Here is an 18,948-nt window from a genome sequence, read left to right as displayed (position 1 = left end):
AGTCTATTTATCTCTAGAGATAAATATATATATATATTTGATATATAACTATAGTTAAAATATAAAGTGCATATGGTTCGTGTCCTCACTTGAGGTTGGTTTATGGTGAGGAGTATAACCTAATTTCTTTGTTCATTTTGCACCAGCCCCTTAAGGACAGTGATCACGTCTCCTTTACCACTGTATGCTGGGTGCTTATATGGTGTGTAATACATAATAGACTTCAGTATTTCTTGAGAGAGTAAATGGTCCATACTTTTCATTTCAAAGTTGAGGAAAAAAGATTCTGAGGGAAAAGTGGTATCTAAGACCACAGAGCTAATTATAACTCCAGTTTCCAAAAGGTGGTATTCACTACTGTCACCACTATGCAACACTGCCTTGAGTTTAGTATTAAAGAAATTTAGTTTATTGTAAAGTAAGTTTTGTTTCTTTTATAAAATGTCATTTGTAGGGGCACCCGAATGGCTTAGTCGGTTAAGTGTCCAATTTCGGCTCAGGTCATGATCTCATGGTTTGTGAGTTCGAGCCCCGCATTGGGCTCTGTGCTGACAGCTCAGAGCCTGGAGCCTGCTTCAGATTCTGTGTCTCCCTCTGTCTGCCCCTCCACCGCTTGCACTCTGTCTCTCTCATTGTCTCAAAAATAAACATTAAAAAAAAAAAAGTTAAAATGTCATTTGTGTAACTAGTAACCTTTTCTCTTTGTACAACATATGTAAGAAAATATGTTTGGTTTATTTACCATTTATCATTAGAGGAGCTTTTCCTCTGGGACAGTGTTGTTAGTAGGGTATCAGTAGCTTGAGGACTGGTCATTTCTTTAGCATTCCTGTCCCCCTGGCAAATGCCTGAAGTTTAACCTTGTTACTATGAGAACCATACTACTTCTTTTCATTTCCAAACACCCTCTGAGGCAGAGTACTACCCTGATTAAGAGGTATTGTTTATACAATAGTGATAGTAGAAAACTTGAAAAGGACATGCAGGTGACTATCTAAAGCTTCTGTGCTGACCCATCAGATGTGGGATGTCTGAGTAACAAAATAATCCTTCTACTCTATGAATTATGAGACCCTTAGTCTTTGAAGTACTAATTTTCCTTACATTGTACTTGAGTTGCCTCACTTTGAGTTGTCAGAATGCATACCAAAAGGAAAATAATCAATGGCACAAAAACAGACACTCAGATCAATGGAATAGAATAGAGAACCCAGCAATGGACCCAGAAATGTTTGTTGGTATGGCCAACTGATATTTGACAAAGCAGGAAAGAATATCCAATGGAACAAAGACAGTCTCTTCAGCAAGGTAAAATTGGACAGCGACATGCAGAAAAACGAACCTGGACCACTTTCTTAACACCATACACAAAAATAAACTCAAAATGGATTAAAGACCTAAACGTAAGACAGAAAGCCATCAAAATCCTAGAGGAGAAAGCAGGCAAAGACCTCTTTGGCCTTGGCCGCAGCAACTTCTTACTCAATATGTCTCCTGAGGCAAGGGTAACCAAAGCAAAAATGAACTATTGTGACCTCATCAAAATAAAAACCTTCTCCAAAACAAAGGAAACAATCAGCAAAACTAAAAGGCAACTGACGGAATGGGAGAAGATACTTGCAAACAACATATCAGGTAAAGGGTTAGTATCCAAAATCTATAGAGAACTTACGAAACTCAACACCCAAAAAATAAATAACCCAGTGAAGAAAGGGTATATCACTGGCAAATAACCCAGTGAAGAAAGAAATAACCCAGGGCAAAAGACATGAATAGACACTTCTCCAAAGAAGACATCCAGATGGCTAACCGACACGTGAAAAAATGTTCAGCATCAGGGAAATACAAATCAAAACTACAATGAGATACCACGTTTCAGAACGGCTAACATTAACAACTCCAGCAACAACAGATGTTGGCGACGATGCAGAGAAAGAGGATCTCTTTTGCACTGTTGGTGGGAATGCAAACTGGTGCAGCCACTATGGAAAACAGTATGGAGGTTCCTCAAAAAAGTAAAAATAGAACTACCTTCTGACCCAGCATTTGCACTGCTAGGTATTTATCCAAGGGATACAGGTGTGCTGTTTCAAAGGGACACATGCACCCCCATGTTTATAGCAGCACTATATGCAATGGCCAAAGTATGGAAAGAGCCCAAATGTCCATTGACGGATGAATGGATAAAGAAGATGTAGTATAGATATACAATAGAGTATTACTCGGCAATAAAAAAGAATGAAATCTTGCCATTTGCAACTACATGGATGGAACTAGAGGGTATTATGCTAAGGGAAATTAGTCAGAGAAAGACAAAAATCTTATGACTTCACTCATATGAGGACTTTAAGATACAAAACAGATGAACATAAGGGAAGGGAAGCAAAAATAATATAAAAACAGGGAGGAGGACCAAACATAAGAGACTCTTTTTTTTTTTTTTAATTTTTTTTAATGTTTGTTTATTTTTGACAGAGAGACAGAGCATGAGCGGGGGAGGGGCAGAGAGAGAGAGGGAGACACAGAATCCAAAGCAGGTTCCAGGCTCTGAGCTGTCAGGACAGAGCCTGATGCAGGGCTCGAACTCACACACTGTGAGATCATGACCTGAGCTGAAGTCGGACACTCAACCGACTGAGCCACCCAGGCGCCCCAAACATAAGAGACTCTTGAATATGGAGAACAAACAGAGGTTGCTGGAGGGGCTGTGGGAGGGAGGATGGGCTAAACAGGTAAGGGACGTTAAGGAATCTACTCCTGAAATCATTGTTGTACCATATGCTAACTAACTTGGATGTAAATTAAAAAATAAACAAAAAATGAAACTAAAAAAAAAATAAACTTAAAAAAAAAGTAATCAAGTGTTTTCAAAGATATTTAATGAATGCCCTTTGTTTTTTATTGAAATTTTTATTAAAATACAGCAAGAAAAAGGAAGTTGTTTATTTGTTAAGTTGTATAACTATTTCTGGTAATTGGAAATCATAGACAATCACACTTAAAAATGAGTGGATAAATCTACTCCTCCCACCTCCCCCCTCCCCCCAGATTCACTTGTAGTATTTGTGTGCCAGTTCTGGGAAAAATAATAACTAATTAATCATTTATAATTTATTCCTTCTTTGAATTTGCTACCCTATTTGATGAGGGCAGGATGAGGGTGGGTGGGCAGCAAAATGAGTTTAAGAAAACCACATTTGAATTTTAAAGGAAAATCTTACTTCCTTTGTAATTAATAGCTTGAAATCACCTGCCTTATTTCATTGAATCTAAGCTACTAGTGATTGTAAAATGCACCATTATTTTATTTATATAAGCCAAAAAAATGCCGCAAACTCTGACCCACCATAAATTGTAAGATGCTTCCTACTTTCAGAGATGCTAAACTGAGTAAAAACTATGCATCTTAGAATCAGTGAGATACATTATCTAGAAAACCAGTATTTTCTCAGATACTAGTAGTATCATTCTCTTATTTTTTAAAAGTTTTGCTTGATGTGATTTTTTTTTTTTTTTTTTTTTCCATTTTGGGTTAGCTTTCTTGTAAACTGGAGCGGGAATTTCGTTGTGTGGAACTTGCTGATTTAATGACTCAAAATGCTGTGAATTTAGCCATTAAATATGCTTCTCGTTCCCGGAGATTAATATTGGCCCAAAGACTTAGTGAACTGGCTGTGGAAAAGGCAGCAGAATTGGCAGCAACCCAGGTGGAAGAAGAAGAAGAAGAAGATTTCAGAAAAGGGCTGAATGCTGGGTAAGAAATAATCAGTTGTTTAAATTATTCTTTACTATTCTGAAAATTTAATTGGTCTTTGCATAGCTCTTAATTGAACAATATTATTGTCTTTTAGTTACAGTAATACTACTACAGAGTGGAGCCAGCTAAGGCTCAGAAACCAAGTTGAAGAAGATGAAGAGGATACTGGAGAAGCTGATGATAAAGAAGAAAAACCAGAAATACATAAGTTTGGTAAGATACATTTTTAAAGCAATTTAAAGATGAGAAATGCAATATTTTGTGGCTTTCCTCATTTTGCTTGGCTGAGGAAAACTGAATACCTGTACTGTGTCAAGACACCTTTGCTGATTGTTGATTATAGAGAGGAACTTTATCTCCCCATTTACACTGCATTGTTTTATCTTAATTATTTTATAGGACAGAATCCATTTTCCAAAAATGCAAACTCCTCTGATGTGCCAGCTGTTAAGTCAGGTAAGAAATATTTGTGATTTTGTAATATCAGGAAAATTGTTCAAGTAGTCTTTTAAAGTGATATATGTACTTAAACCACCCCACACACATACTCTGCCATCCTAAGTTTGTTTTTATCAGAAATTTTGTGAAGCTGGTCATTTTACAAATATTTATTAAATGCCTATTATCTTTGACTAGGTGGGAGATACCAAAAGTTAAGTGGACATGCATGGTTGATTCCTGCATAAATCTTATATAGTACCAACTGACTTTTTTTTTTTTTTTAAGTTTATTTATTTATTTTGGAGAGAGAGAGAGAGAGACAGAAAATCCCAGGCAGGTTCTATGCTGTTAGCACAGAGAGAGAGAGAATCCTAGGTAGGTTCTGTGCTGTTAGCACAGAGCCAGACATGGGGTTCGAATCCATGAGCCATAAGATCATGACTTGAGCCAAAATCAAGAGTCAGACACTTTAAACCGACTGAGCCACCCAGGCACTCCCCAACTTTTTAAACCATGTATATAAATTACTTTGATTTTTAAAATTTACCTGTAAAAACATGTACAGAGGAGTATATAATAGTTTGCTTTAATCTAGTCAGTGGTGATAGATAGGTGGGAACCCCAAGGGAGGCCTCATGAAATGTTTAAAGCAGAGACCTGCAGGATGATTAAGAGTCAGCTAGGCAAAAGTGGGTGAGAGCAGAAGCAGAGGAAAAGTGTATGACTTAAGGAACAGCATGTGCTAAGATTGTAAGAGTGGTGTGAAGAGCACAGGCAGAGAGAAAGTGGTGCTGAGTGGTTTGGGAGTGATGGGCAAGAGCTAAATAATGCAGATCCATGTAGGCCACAGTAAAGATTTTTGATCTTTATTCTAAGGTCTCTGGGAGGCTGTTGTAGGCTTTAAGCAGGCATAGCACGGCACACTGGCAGAGGAGGAACACAAATAAGGAGACTACTGAGGAATTCCAAAAGTGACGTTGAATAGTGGCTTGGATAGGGTGGTGGTGACCAATGAAAGAATGAGAAGAACTGAAGAGGTGTTTCTGAAAAAGATGTAGAGAGTATGGAAGTTTAGGGTGTAAAGAAAGACTCAGTTTCCTGCTTGAATACATGAGTGAATGATGGAACCACTTACTGAGTCAGAAAACACTAGGGAAATGCAGATTTTGATAAGATGATGATGAATTACTATTGGATATTTTGGTTAGGAGCTTAGAAAAGTAGTCTGGGAGGGAGATGTAAAGTGAAAATTATTGGCATAACCATAGCAATTTAAACCCTGGGCATAGATGAGGATATAAAGTGAGAAGAAAAGTGAGGTTAGGCGTAGGGAATCCCCAACATTTTTTCTTTTTTTTTTTTTGAGAGTCAAATGAGAGTTTATTTGAGATTAAAGAATTGCAGTTAGGGGAGGGAATCCCCAACATTTAAACATTAGGCCCAGGAGGTTAAGGAGGAGGAACCATCAAAAGAGAATGAGATCAAAGAGGAACGAGGTGGGAATGGGGAATCTCAGAAGTCAAGGGGAGGAGACAGTGTCAAGAAGAAAAGAACACTTAGCTATGTAGAATGCTTTTGAGGGGGTCAAATAAGATGATGACTGAAAACTATCCACCAGATTTGGCCAAATGGAGTTTATTGAGTCCTTAGCAAGAACAAATTCTATAGGGTAGTAGGGCTGGAAGCTGTATAATTGTGGATGTTGGAATGTAGGGGCAGTGAGGAACTGGGAATAACCATGTAGACAACTCTTGAGAATTTGACTGTATAGACGAGGGAGAAATAAATGGTGGCTAGAGGTGATGTGAAATTGAGAGGGTTTGTTTTTGTTTGTTAGGAAACTTGAGTAGTCAATGAAGAGTGAAAAGTCCAAAGATGGAATAGCCGTCGATAAGACAAGTTTCTTGACAAAGCAGGAGTGGATAGGATCTAGAGCACAAGTAGATGAATTATTAACCTTAGCTAAAATAAGGCACCATTCTTCCATGGTAACAGGAGAAAAGGATAGATCTATACAGGTTTATATATTTCATAGTGAGAAGTTGGGATAGTTTCCATTTAATAGCTTTTACTTTTATTTTGTCTTGGAAAATAGATAGGAGGTCATATAGAGTTGTTAATTCTAAAGTTGCAAAGCACATTTGTTTTTATATAATACAGATTAAAATGACCTATTATTACAGAAGTCAGAAGTCTTCTATGTTTTACCACTATTAAGTGAGGGTTTCTTTCTTATGAAAGGTGCAGTTATCTCTAGCAACCAAGGACGAGTAAACCCCTTCAAGGTAAACTCTTTCCAGTGATACTTAACATGTTTTTAAGTACATTTTTATACAGAGAAATATTTCCAAACCACCAGATGACCCTCCTCAGACTTGGAAACATTAAAGATTGAAACAGATCTTTGTGAAAACAGTTGAAAGCAGCACTAGTTCATGCTTGGGCTAAGACTTATCTTCTGAATACCTATGGTTTTGAACGATAGTCCCTGTTTTTCTTAGGGATGTGTTATATTTAATATGTGTGTCAGTCTTAATATGGATTATACAAAATGTATTCAATTACAAATGTGACACAATATAGACTTAAAAGACACTTAAATATACATTTTTTAATGTTTGTTTATTTTTGAGAGAGAGGGAGAGAGAGCGCATGAGTTGGGGAGGGGCAGAGAGAGAGGGGACAGAGGACCTGAAGCGGGCTCTGTGCTGACACTAGGGAGTCCAACATGGGACTTGACCCATGAGCCATGAGATCATGACCTAAGCCAAAGTTGGACACTCAACCAACTGAGCTACCCAGGCGCCCCTAGACTTAACAGAAATTTAGAGGAAAAATGAATCTCTTGGGGTTTTTCTTCTTTAAACATAAAATGCTAATAGTAGTTTGCTCTTTAGGTATCAGCCAATTCCAAAGAGCCAGCCATTTCAGTGAATTCAGCACGTTCTACTAATATTTTAGACAATATGAACAAATCATCCAAGAAATCTGCACTCAGTCGAGCTACAAATAATGAAAAGTCTCCAGTTATAAAGCCTTTAGTTCCAAAGCCAAAGTCTAAGCAGGTACTATTTCAACTACCCACATCAGCAACAAGTAGCACATGATCTGTTTGTCTTGCTTTAGTTTTTGTTCACTCTTTCAGGTATGGGGCAGGAGGCTCCAGTTGTTTATCATTGATTGCCTAGGGAGGGTAGTGGTTCTCAAATCTGATTTTGCTTCAGAATCACTTTTTAAAATATATACAGTAAAACCTTGGTTTGTAAGCATAATTTGTTCTGGAAACATGCTTGTAATCCAAAGTACTTGTATATGAAAGCGAATTTCCCCCATAAGAAATAATGGAAACTCCGATGATTCATTCCACAACCCAAAAACATTCACATAAAAATGATTACTGTAATACAAAATAATAAATAAAATACAAAGTATAAAGAAAAATAAATTAACCTGCACTTACCTTTGAAAACCTTCATGGCTGGTGTGAGGGAGACGAGTAGAGGGTTATTGTGTAGGACGGCTATCACTATCATTAATGGAATCACTGCTATCTGTTGGCTCAGTGGAATCTCTTTCTTCATGGGGGCCATTGTATACGTTTGCACAATGTTGACTACCATACAGTATTAATAAAGTTTTGTCATACACTGTATTTAATGTAACTATCAATAAGGCAGCAGGGGAAAGGGTCTATATCTGCAGGCAGCCTGCCTAGAATGAAACAAAGCATTCCTAAGCTTACTCTTGTATGGAAAAGCGGAGGACTGTCCACAGGTGCTTTGAAGTGACAAAAAATAAACTAGTGCCAGTTGTGGGCACCTTCCTATGTTCTGAAAAATCACTGATTTCTGCCAAACACTGCAGCCTGAGACTGAGCATCTGAGCACGCAAGATGATCACACACAATCTTGCAGCCAGTGAGAGAGAGAAAAACATTGGCTCAGTTGTGATCATGGTGTAACATACTACTTCTATTGCAAGACATTGCTTATTTATCAAGTTAAAGTTTGTTAGAAATGTGTGCTAATTTTGTGAAACATTTGGAGAACAAGTTACTCACAATCCAAGGTTTTACTGTGTATACTCAGGCCCCAAAGACTCAGGCATCTGTCTGGCTTTTAAAAAAATTTCCCAGATGATTCTGACGCATATCTTTTTTTTAATGATGATGCCGGCCCCAATCTTTCCTTCTTCCGTATTCTGATTTTGCCTTCTAGATTTCATCCCAGATTTGGTATTTCACCTCACATTTGTCATTAGTATAATAGATCTTTTATCTTTTCCATTTTATATAATTTTATTCATTTAGAAAGCATGGAATTTGAAGTAATAGTTTTTTTGGGTTTTATGTCTATAGGCATGTTTATATTCAACTGAGAACTTCAGGACTTCACATGTTGGTATAAGAATACTAAATAATTATAAATATTTTTCCACATTTTTCAAAACTTGATTGTAGTGTATAAAATTGTACTAGATTTTTGTTGCAGTATTCATTATGTTTGTTTTTACAGGCATCTGCAGCATCCTATTTCCAGAAAAGAACTTCCCAAGCTGATAAGAATGAGGATGCGAATGAAGAAAATCCTAAAAATTCATCATCTGAAACCCCAGCTCCATGTCCTCAAAACACTGAAAGTCAAAGGTTAGTACATAAATTTATTATTCTCAAGATTCAGTATTCCAATAAAAGACATACAGAAACAGCAATACAAAATTATGCAACTGTCTTGTTCACTGTTACAAATAATACATTGGCACTGGTGGTGGACATTCTGAACACATAACTTTCTTTTTAATATTTATTTATTTTGAGAGAGAGCATGGGAAGGGCAGAGAGAGGGAGGGAGGGAGAATACTTTTTTTTTTAATTTTTTAAAATATTTATTTATTTTTGGGAGAGAGAGGGAGAGCATGCAAGAGAACAGGGGAGGGACAGAGAGAGAAAGGGAGACACAGAATCCAGAGCAGGCTCCAGGTTCTGAGCTCTCAGCACAGAGCCCGATGCAGGGCTTGAACTCAGAAAGTGTGAAATCATGATCTGAGCTGAAATCTGATGCTTAACCAACTGAGCCACCCAGGTGCCCTGAGGGAGGGAGAATCTTAAGCGGGCTTCTTGCCCAGCACAGAGCCCAACATGGGGCTCAATCTCATAACCATGAGATCATGACTTGAACTGAGATCAAGAGTTGGATGCTTAACTGACTGAGCCACCCAGGCATCCCTGAATACATAACTTTAAGGAGACCATAAATATTGGTTAATGTCTACTTAATACTTAAGTATGCTCTGATAAGTTATATATGTGTTTTAAATTGTACTATGTTTTACGGGGCGCCTGGGTGGCTCAGTCGGTTGGGCGTTCTACTTCGGCTCAGGTCATGATCTCACAGTTGGTGGGTTCGAGCCCCGCATCGGGCTCTGTGCTGATAGCTCGGAGCCTGAAGCCTGCTTCAGAGTCTGTGTCTCCTCTTCCCCCTGCCCCTCCCATGCTCATGCTCTATCTCACTCTGTCTCTCAAAATAAACGTAAAAAAATTTTAAAAATAAAATAAAATAAATTGTATTGTGCTTTAAATTGTTTTAAATTAAAATTTAAAACATATATTTTATAATTCTTCTTTTGTTTTAAAATAAATATAGTTAAGTGGGAGAAGCAGTGAAAGGATACAAAAGAAAGTCTGATAAAGAATAAATATCTTCCATATCCACTCAGTTCCCCTCTTTACAAATAGTCACTACAACAAATTTCTTACATAGCCCTCCAGAATTGTTCTGTAAGTGTTCAAACACTTGTATTTATCTGTTTATTTTAACAGAAATGGTAGCATACACATTGTTCTGTACATTACTATTTTTTCACATAGCAGCTTTTGCAGATCATCTCATATTACTACACAGTTTATTTAATCTTTTTATATCCATTGAATGGATATGCCATAATTTATTCAGTTCTCTACTGGTGGACAGAAGGTGATTGCTGGTCTTTTGCTATAGTACAAGTAGTACTGCAATGAATTACTTTATATGAATGTCATTTCTCACATATACATATAGCCGTAAGATGGATATCTGTATGATTCAAGTTAATGTGCACTTGTAATTCCAATAGACATTGCCAAATTTTTCTCCATTAATCTTGTATCATTTTCTATACCTCGAGCAATGAGTTCCTATTTTCCTGTATCCTATTTGTTTGCCAGTGCAATATGTTACATTTCGTGATCTCTCTAAATGCTGGGTTTATTTAAAATGCATCAGTTAAGGAGTGCCTGGGTGGCTCAATAGGTTAAGCATCAGACTTTGGCTCAGGTCATGATCTCACCATTCATGGGTTTGAGCCTCGCATTGGGCTCTGTGCTGACAGTTTGGAGCCTGGAGCCTGCTTCGGATTCTGTGTCTCCCTCTCTCTCTGCCCCTCCCATACTTGCACTCTCTCTCTCAAAAATAAACATTTTTAAAAAAACTTTAATGCCTCAGTTAAAAAGAAAAAGTCACCATTTCATTTTTATCATTGAATATCTCCTGTTAACCAGTTTATTTATCTATCTACTTTTTTAAAGAGTCTATTTTTAAGTAATCTCTGTACCCAACGTGGGGCTCGAACTCCTAGCCCCGATATCAAGAGCCATATGCTTTACCGATTGAGCTAGCAGGCATCCCTCATGTTAACCAGTGTAATTTGAGGGGTAGCTTTGGTTTTTATTTTTTCTGTTTTGCCCTGAATTCAAATTAGGTATTAAGCATTTGAAGGTTTTATTTAAGAAGATTCAATTTTTTGTACTTTCAATATAGAAAACTTATTTAATTGGAATGTCATTAAGGAGTTATAACTGTTTAACCAAATATTTTGTCATGAGTATTGATATACTGAATCAGAAGAGAAATGTTCAGTTTTGTTTTTCTTTTGAAAAATAGCTGTTTAGGGGCGCCTGGGTGGCTCAGTCGGTTGAGCGGCCGACTTCAGCTCAGGTCATGATCTCACGGTCCGTGAGTTCGAGCCCCGCGTCAGGCTCTGTGCTGACAGCTCAGAGCCTGGAGCCTGTTTCAGATTCTGTGTCGCCCTCTCTCTGACCCTCCCCTGTTCATGCTCTGTCTCTCCCTGTCTCAAAAATAAATAAAACGTTAAAAAATAAAAATTAAAAAAAAGAAAAACAGCTGTTTAGGGGCAGGGAGATTGCCTGCTGTTAGCTAGATTTGTGACATTACTTCAAGTTTGATTAAAATGAATGTTTATTAATTTCAGGAAATTCAAGAAACTTTGTTTACCATTTGTTTTGATTTGTTCTATTATTTTTCTGGAAGCAGAATTATATTAAGATTACTTGAAATTTGTATATTTCCACAAATTAGGCAATGCTAGTAATATTTTTTATAGCTTGTTTTTCTAAAAATTAAAAAATTTAGACAAAAATCCCTCAATTACTCATAAAGATAATTTTTTAAATCTTTTTTATTAAAATTAAGATTCTTGGGGCGCCTGGGTGGCTCAGTCGGTTGAGCGTCCGACTTCGCTCAGGTCACGATCTCACGGTCCGTGAGTTCGAGCCCCGCATCAGGCTCTGTGCCGACAGCTCAGAGCCTGGAGCCTGCTTCAGATTCTGTGTCTCCCTCTCTCTCTGGCCCTCCCCCCATTCATGCTCTGTCTCTCTCTGTCTCAAAAATAAATAAATGTTAAAAAAAAAAAATTAAGATTCTACATTTAGTGGGCTCTGCATCAGAGATGGAATGTTACAACCTGTGGTTTTGTTTCCATTTAAAATTTTATCATAGGGGTGCCTGGGTGGCTCAGTCGGTTGAGTGTCCGACTTCAGCTCAGGTCATGATCTCGCTGCTCATGGGTTCGAGCCCTGCCTGGGACTGTGTGCTGACAGCTCAGAGCTTGGAGCCTGTTTCAGATTCTGTGTCTCCCTCTCTCTGCACCTCCTCTGCTCGCACTCTGTCACTCTCAAAAATAAACTTTATAAATAAATGTTTAAAAATAAGTAAAATAAAATTTTATCATAAACATTTTCCTCTGGTATTTTTGCCACTAATTTTTGCTGTATATTTAAATTTGTTATTCAAGATCCATTTGGTTACAGTGTAGTAAGGGCCAGTACAGCTGCTGTGTGAAGTATGGGGACTCTGCAGTTAAACTGCCAAGGTATTAAATCCTAGGTCTGCCTTTGGCTATCTGTGTGACCTAGAGTAAGTTATTTCACATTTCTTTTCTTTTTTTTTTTAATTTGTTTAATATTTATTCATTTTTGAGAGAGAGAGATGGAGCCCAAGCGGGGGTGGGCAGAGAGAGAGGGAGACAAAATCCAAAGCAGGCTCTGAGCTGTCAGCACAGAGCCTAACACAGGGCTCAAACCCACGAACCGTGAAATCATGACCTGAGCTGAAGTCAGACACTTAACCAACTGAGCCACCCAGGCGCCCCTAAGTTATCTCACATCTCTGAGCCTTGATTTCCTCCTCTATGGAATAGAGATAGTAATTGCACCTACCCTCATAGGGTTATGATAGATGAAATGAGGTAATACACACAAAGTATTTAGAACAATGCCTAGCAGATAGTAAGTGCTCAGTAAATATTAAATGTTTGCATTAAATCTTCACTTGTGACCTAAAGATAATTTGTGTCAAAAGCAAAGTCTAGGGGCATCTGAGTGGCTCAGTCAGTTAGGCATCTGACTTTGGCTCAGGTCATGATCTCATAGTTTGTGAGTTGAGGCCCACATTGGGCTCGTGCTGACAGCTCAGAGCCTGGAGCCTGCTTTGGATTTTGTGACTCCCCCACTCTCTGCCCCTCCTCCACTCAGGGTCTGTCTCTGTCTCTCAAAAATAAATAAACATAAAAAAAAAAGTCAAGTCTAATGAAATTGATAAGTATGCTGTGTGTATGCTTTACATAATAATTATATGAGAAAGGACATACACGCCCAGGTCATCTGTGAGGGCAATGGTGAGGGGATGAGATAGGAGCTTGAGAAAAGTAAAAATTAAAGATAGCTGGTTTTGGAAATGGAGAAAGAACCCACCAAGGATTGGAAGAATTTTACTGGGCCAGAGGGGCTGAGTGAAACTGGAGACCTTGAGCCTGTCAGCATTCCAAAAAGGAGCTGAAAGTGCAGAGTTCATGGTTGCTCCACTTGGAAAATACATATGTGAGTAAACCCTTTGAATTGATCTTACAAGGGGTTTTTCAGTTCATTATTTCCATGGTCTTCAAGCAGTTTTAGGTAATATGTAGTATGAATATTAACAAGTGTAATTAATTGTGTCTTTCTTAGTATATATAGGTATGCAAAGACTAATGGTTAATTACTAACCTGAAAAATCATAAAGCACTTTAAACTGTGTCCTAAGTATGAAATTTTTTCAATAATTGCTATTTTAGGCCAAAGACTGGGTTCCAGATGTGGCTGGAAGAAAACAGAAGTAATATTTTGTCTGACAATCCTGACTTTTCAGATGAAGCAGACATAATAAAAGAAGGAATGATTCGATTTAGAGTATTGTCACCTGAAGAAAGGAAGGTAAGAATAATTTTGCTGAGATTGAGATCTTAGTAAATTCCCAGGGGTTTTGTTTTTGTTTTTGTTTTTTTCAAATTTGTTTATTTATTTTGAGAAAGAGAGAGAGCGAGCACAAGCAGGGAAGGGCAGAGAGAGAGAATCCCAAGGAGGCCCAGCACTGTCAGGGCAGAGCCTGACGTGGACCTGAACTCATGAACCCATGAGATCATGATCTGAGCCAAAACCGAAAGTTGGTCACTTAACCGACTAAGTCACCCAGGTGCCCCCTAGGTCTTAAAAATTCTTATAGAAAATGCCTTTTTCTGTTCTGGAAATTGCATATATTCTGGTAAACTCTTGGTGGAGAGGAAATTAAATAACTGAAATGTTAGTTCTAAACATATGGATGTGTAATAGTTATTAGTGCTAATGGTTAAATTTGGGTCATATGTACTGTTTATATCTGTATAAGTTCCTGCATGTTGTAAGTTAGGAGGATACCCCAAGAAAAAGTACATTACTTACAAATCAAAAGCAAATAAAATTAAGAAGTAAAAATGAAATTAAATATACATGTTTGGACTACTACCTTAGGGTACTTGGGATTCTCTCTCTCTGCCCCTTCCCTGCTTGCACTCACTCTCTCTCTTTACCTCTCTCTCAAAATAAATAAATAAACTTAAAAAATTTCTTTAAAAAGCAGAATTTTTTAAAATGCTATTTACTTCCACATTGAATATAAAATGAGAATACTGGGGTACCTGGTTGGCTCAGTCGATAGAGCATGTGGCTCTTAATCTCAGGATTGTGAGTTCAAGGCCCACATTGAGCATAGAGCTTACTTTAAAAAACAAAAAAACAAAAACAAAGTCAAAGTGAGAGTACTGCTTTTCGGGCAGTGGAAGACCTGGTGTTCTGTTCTAGCCTTTCATGTGGAAATTAGGACAGATGGCTTGTACCTTATTGCCCCTTGTATAAATTTCTGCGTTATGAGGGAGGGCTAGGAGCAGCTTTCTGTTGCAAGGGGAAGGAATGTGTGTGGTATATCAATTAAATCCTCAGATATCATTTCCCCAGGGATGCAGTATGCGGCATGGGCATGCACTATTCACCTGGTGAAATAGATACTTGCCTTGATAAACTGAATTTTAAGAATAAAGCTATTACAAAATGAGGAAGCTAGAAACTGGTCCAACCACCTCAAGCCTATTTAGAATCTCATTGGCAACTTTGTATTTCTCATTTTTTGTAAGACTTTATAAAAGGATAATAAAGAATTAGATAGGGGCGCCTGGGTGGCGCAGTCGGTTAAGCGTCCGACTTCAGCCAGGTCACGATCTCGCGGTCTGTGAGTTCGAGCCCCGCGTCAGGCTCCGGGCTGATGGCTCGGAGCCTGGAGCCTGTTTCCGATTCTGTGTCTCCCTCTCTCTCTGCCCCTCCCCCGTTCATGCTCTGTCTCTCTCTGTCCCAAAAATAAATAAACATTGAAAAAAAAAATTTTTTTTTTTAAAAAATAAAAAAAAAAGAATTAGATAAATGGTATCTAAATGATCTTATGCAGTAAAAAATGTGATTGTGTTTTTGAATACTTGAAAATGTAATCAGTATTTTTAAGTTAAACCTTAATCCAGTCTGTTAATGTGAGAAATTCTACAGCTCCAAAGGGTCTCTTTTCTACAGTAAATAAATGGAAAGGAAATAAAGTGAAAGAAGGAGGAACTATTACATATTAAAATAGATTTAAGTGACTCAGTCAGTTGAGCGTCCAATATTTATCTTGGCTCAGGTCATGATCCCAGGGTTGTGAGATCGAGCCCTGCATTGGGATTGAGATTCCGTGTCTCTCCCTCTGCCCCTCTCCCCACCTCATGCACACGCTCTTGCTCTCTCTCTCTCTAATTAAAAAAAAAAAAAAAAGATTTAGGAGACAGATGGAAATGACTGAACTTTGTAAGGTTCTTGTGCTTATTGAATAAAGCCAGCCCCAAAAGAGTATCTGAAATGTCATTCCTGAAGTGACAGAGTGATAGGGATGAAGAACAGAGAACTAATTACCAGGAGTTGGGGCCTGGATGAGAAATGTAGGTTGGAGGAACAACATGAGGGATCCTTGTGGTGATGGTACTGTTTTGTATCTTGAATGTGGAGCCTACATGGGAATTAAATATGCATACACACATACACACAAATGAGTAGAAGTAAAAATGGGAGGATTGTATTGATGTCAGTACCCTGGTTGTGATATATTAGCTTTGGAAGATGCTATGATTGGGGGAAACTGGGAACAGAGTACACGAGATCCTTCTGTATTATTTCCTACAACTGCATATGAAAAATCTCAAAATAAAAAGTTTCATTTTTAAAAAAAGTACCTGCAGTTATATATTTTGCACTTAATATGGTTAAATATAAGCAGAGTTTAGGTTGAAATATTACAGAGGTAGACATAAATTTTTTAACCTGCTCTGCAATTAATAAGACATTTGTTAACAATGAGAATCCTTAATGATTAGCTTAACAATTCAAGTACTAATTATGCTTTTTTTAATTAAAAAAAATTTTTTTAATGTTTATTTTTGAGAGAGAGACAGAGCATGAGGTGGTAGAGACTGAGCCACCCAGACGCCCCTGCTTTTTTTTTTTTAATGCTGCTTTTTATATACAGGATTGTTACCTAAAAAAGTGAGGAAATCATTTCCTTCCTAGTTCTTTGTTATTGCCTAAAAATCTTTTCTCCCATATTTTTACAAAGGCATGGGCTACCAAGGCCAAAGGAGGTACTACAAGTGATGGAGCTGAAGCAAAGAAGCGAAAACGTGTGATTGATGAAAGTCATGAAACTGAAAACCAGAAAGAAAAAGCAAAGGAGAATCTGAATTTGCCAAAAAAGCAAAAACCTTTAGATCTGTCTACCAATCAGAAACTATCAGCTTTTGCATTTAAGCAGGAATAGACAGAGTTAAGGAAATGACCTTAGGGAAGTAATAGATTTTTTACTCATCATTGATGAATCTGGACTTAAAAAAAATGTTATCTTTAGAAAATTCGTTATATATTTTTAAAAGAGTTTAATGACAACTTTTTGTCTTTGTTAAGGTAATATAGTAACAGGGAGTGTGTAAAAACTTTCATGCCTACAGATTGCTCTGCCCCCAAATAGAAGGCCATTCAGAAGCATTATGATTGTAGGCACTGACTTGAAGCCACTGGCATGTCACAGTGGAAGCCAGTTTGATTTTGTTTCTTACCTTCAAAATCATCAAAGCCAAGGTCTTAAAACCTCTGAACATTGAAGTACCTTCAAGGGGTTTCCTCATTTGGTTTGTGTCGTATACTGGGAAGTACTACAGAAATCCTCTTCCAGGTGTGTTACCGTAGACTGTTTCTCTATGTCTATATTGGACTGGGGAACATGTTTTTTAATATGGGCCCTCAACATGTAAATAATTTTGTAGGTGTGATTTTTTTCATTTGTTTGTTTTGGAAATTTCTTCATGTATGGCTTTCAGTTGTCTTTGTATAGCCTGGTTTTTAAAAAAATAAGACTTTCACATTTCCAAATTTAGTTTGCTGTGGTCTTTTTTTTTTTAATGTTTATTATTTTTGAGAGAGAGACAGAGTGTGAGCAAGGGAGGGAGGGCAGAGAGAGACATAGGGAGGCACAGAATCTGAAATAGGCTCCTGGCTCTCCGCTGTCAGCGCAGAGCCTGATGCGGGGCTTGAACTCACAAACTGTGAGACCATGACCTAAGCCAAAGTCAGAGCCTTAACCTACTGAGCCACCCAGGCACCCCATAGTTTGCTGTGGTCTTATCATTTTTCCATGAAATGAAAATGTTTCTAGAAAACATAGTTTACATTTATTACCATAATTTCTACCATCACCCCCATCCTGCTACACATCATAACACACAGAAGAGAAGATGGAGGACAGTTTTGAAAGTTTTTCATTCCGGGGCATAATGTGCCCCTGGTAAGATCCTCTGATTATCAACATCAGCAGTATTTTCCTGAGCAAGTCTTCGAAGCCTTGATATGGGAGTAAAGAGGGAAAGTGTTTAACTCCTTTTATTTTGAACAAATAAGATTTAAATATTTCATACATTTTTTGTTATTCTAGGCAGAGCTTAATGCAAATGCAGCCACTTAATGAGGGCAGAATACAGGGGTGGGCTTGGCAGAGTCAGGGGCGGGTTGTAGTAAAATAAAATCAGGTGGCTCAGGATGAGAATGGTTTTATATGTTGGAAGGAATATAATATGTTGAAAATTTAGATATGTAGAAGCCAAAGATACTCATCTCACGATGACCAAGGTTAGGAAGGAATACATTTCTGATGTTTTAATTAGTGGCTGGTATAGAGAGATATTACAGCACAATGGTTAGGAGCACAGATTTCAAAGCCAAACTACTTGGGTCTGAAGACCCACTATGGTATGTACCAGCTGAATGAACCTTGGGCAAATTTCTAGCCTTTGACCACTCATCTGTAAAATGGTTTTAATAATTTTACTTCATAGCATTGTTAATGAGAATTAAATGAGATAAAAGCACTTAATTCCTGGTACATAGTAATGTTTTCTATAAATGTCAGCTATTTTTTTTTTTAATGTTTATTTATTATAGAGAAACACAGAGCAAGAGCATGGGAGGGGCAGGGAGAGGGGGAGACATAGAATCTGAATCAGGCTCCAGGCTCCTGTCAGCACAGAGCCCAACGCGGGGCTCGAACTCACAAATCACGTGACAAATCGCAATATCGTGACCTGAGCCAAAGTCGGACGCCCAACCGACTGAGCCACCCAGGCGCCCCAAATGTCAGCATTCTTAATCATGCTGTTGACTATTTCATCTTGCTTTATCTTTGGGTTTCATTGTGAATACTGTATGAATTTTTATTTCAAGATCCTGAAGTAAAAGTTTATTTATAATACTTTGGAAAGGGTGTTAGTAGACATGTATTGTTATTTCCTCAACTTGCTTATTGTACATAGGATATAATCCTTCAGTGTTATATTGTAGATCTATAGGAACCTGATAATACCACGGATTTGCAAAAAGTGTTTTTAGTCCCCTAGTTTTATTTGGTTGAAGGAGCATTTTTGTATATGCCATAGCAAGCACAGGAACATTTTTGTATTGACTTGGTTTAACTCATAAATCAGAACTTTGAAACCAAGACCTTATCCTTATTCCTTTGCTGTGTATGATTAAACCCTAAAAAAAAAAAAACCAAAAAACTGCTTTT

The 18,948-nt window shown here is 37.7% G+C and overlaps 1 protein-coding gene and 1 long non-coding RNA gene across 3 annotated transcripts in view; one reads left to right on the top strand and one right to left on the bottom strand.

Moving 5' to 3' along the window:
• WDHD1 (WD repeat and HMG-box DNA binding protein 1) overlaps window positions 1-17,261 on the top strand; it is a 67,865-nt gene extending 50,604 nt beyond the window's left edge. The window contains exons 19-26 of one of the 2 annotated variants that reach the window (XM_030319154.2): window positions 3,537-3,754; window positions 3,852-3,970; window positions 4,157-4,213; window positions 6,440-6,483; window positions 7,096-7,263; window positions 8,713-8,843; window positions 13,583-13,721; window positions 16,453-17,261. In XM_030319154.2, the coding sequence (XP_030175014.1) occupies window positions 3,537-3,754; window positions 3,852-3,970; window positions 4,157-4,213; window positions 6,440-6,483; window positions 7,096-7,263; window positions 8,713-8,843; window positions 13,583-13,721; window positions 16,453-16,653 (1,077 nt within the window). In that variant the 3' untranslated portion in view covers window positions 16,654-17,261. Of the gene's footprint in view, window positions 1-3,536; window positions 3,755-3,851; window positions 3,971-4,156; window positions 4,214-6,439; window positions 6,484-7,095; window positions 7,264-8,712; window positions 8,844-13,582; window positions 13,722-16,452 lie in introns of those variants that run through there. The other variant, XM_030319155.1, reaches the window with a different exon arrangement.
• The window catches only part of LOC115516482, a 60,435-nt gene that overhangs the window by 5,019 nt on the left and 36,468 nt on the right, over window positions 1-18,948 (bottom strand). The gene's annotated exons all lie outside the window — the stretch shown is intronic.

Source organism: Lynx canadensis, chromosome B3, assembly GCF_007474595.2.
Source record: "Lynx canadensis isolate LIC74 chromosome B3, mLynCan4.pri.v2, whole genome shotgun sequence".
Taxonomy (NCBI): Eukaryota; Metazoa; Chordata; class Mammalia; order Carnivora; family Felidae; genus Lynx; species Lynx canadensis.
This window is presented reverse-complemented; position numbering and strand designations above follow the sequence as displayed.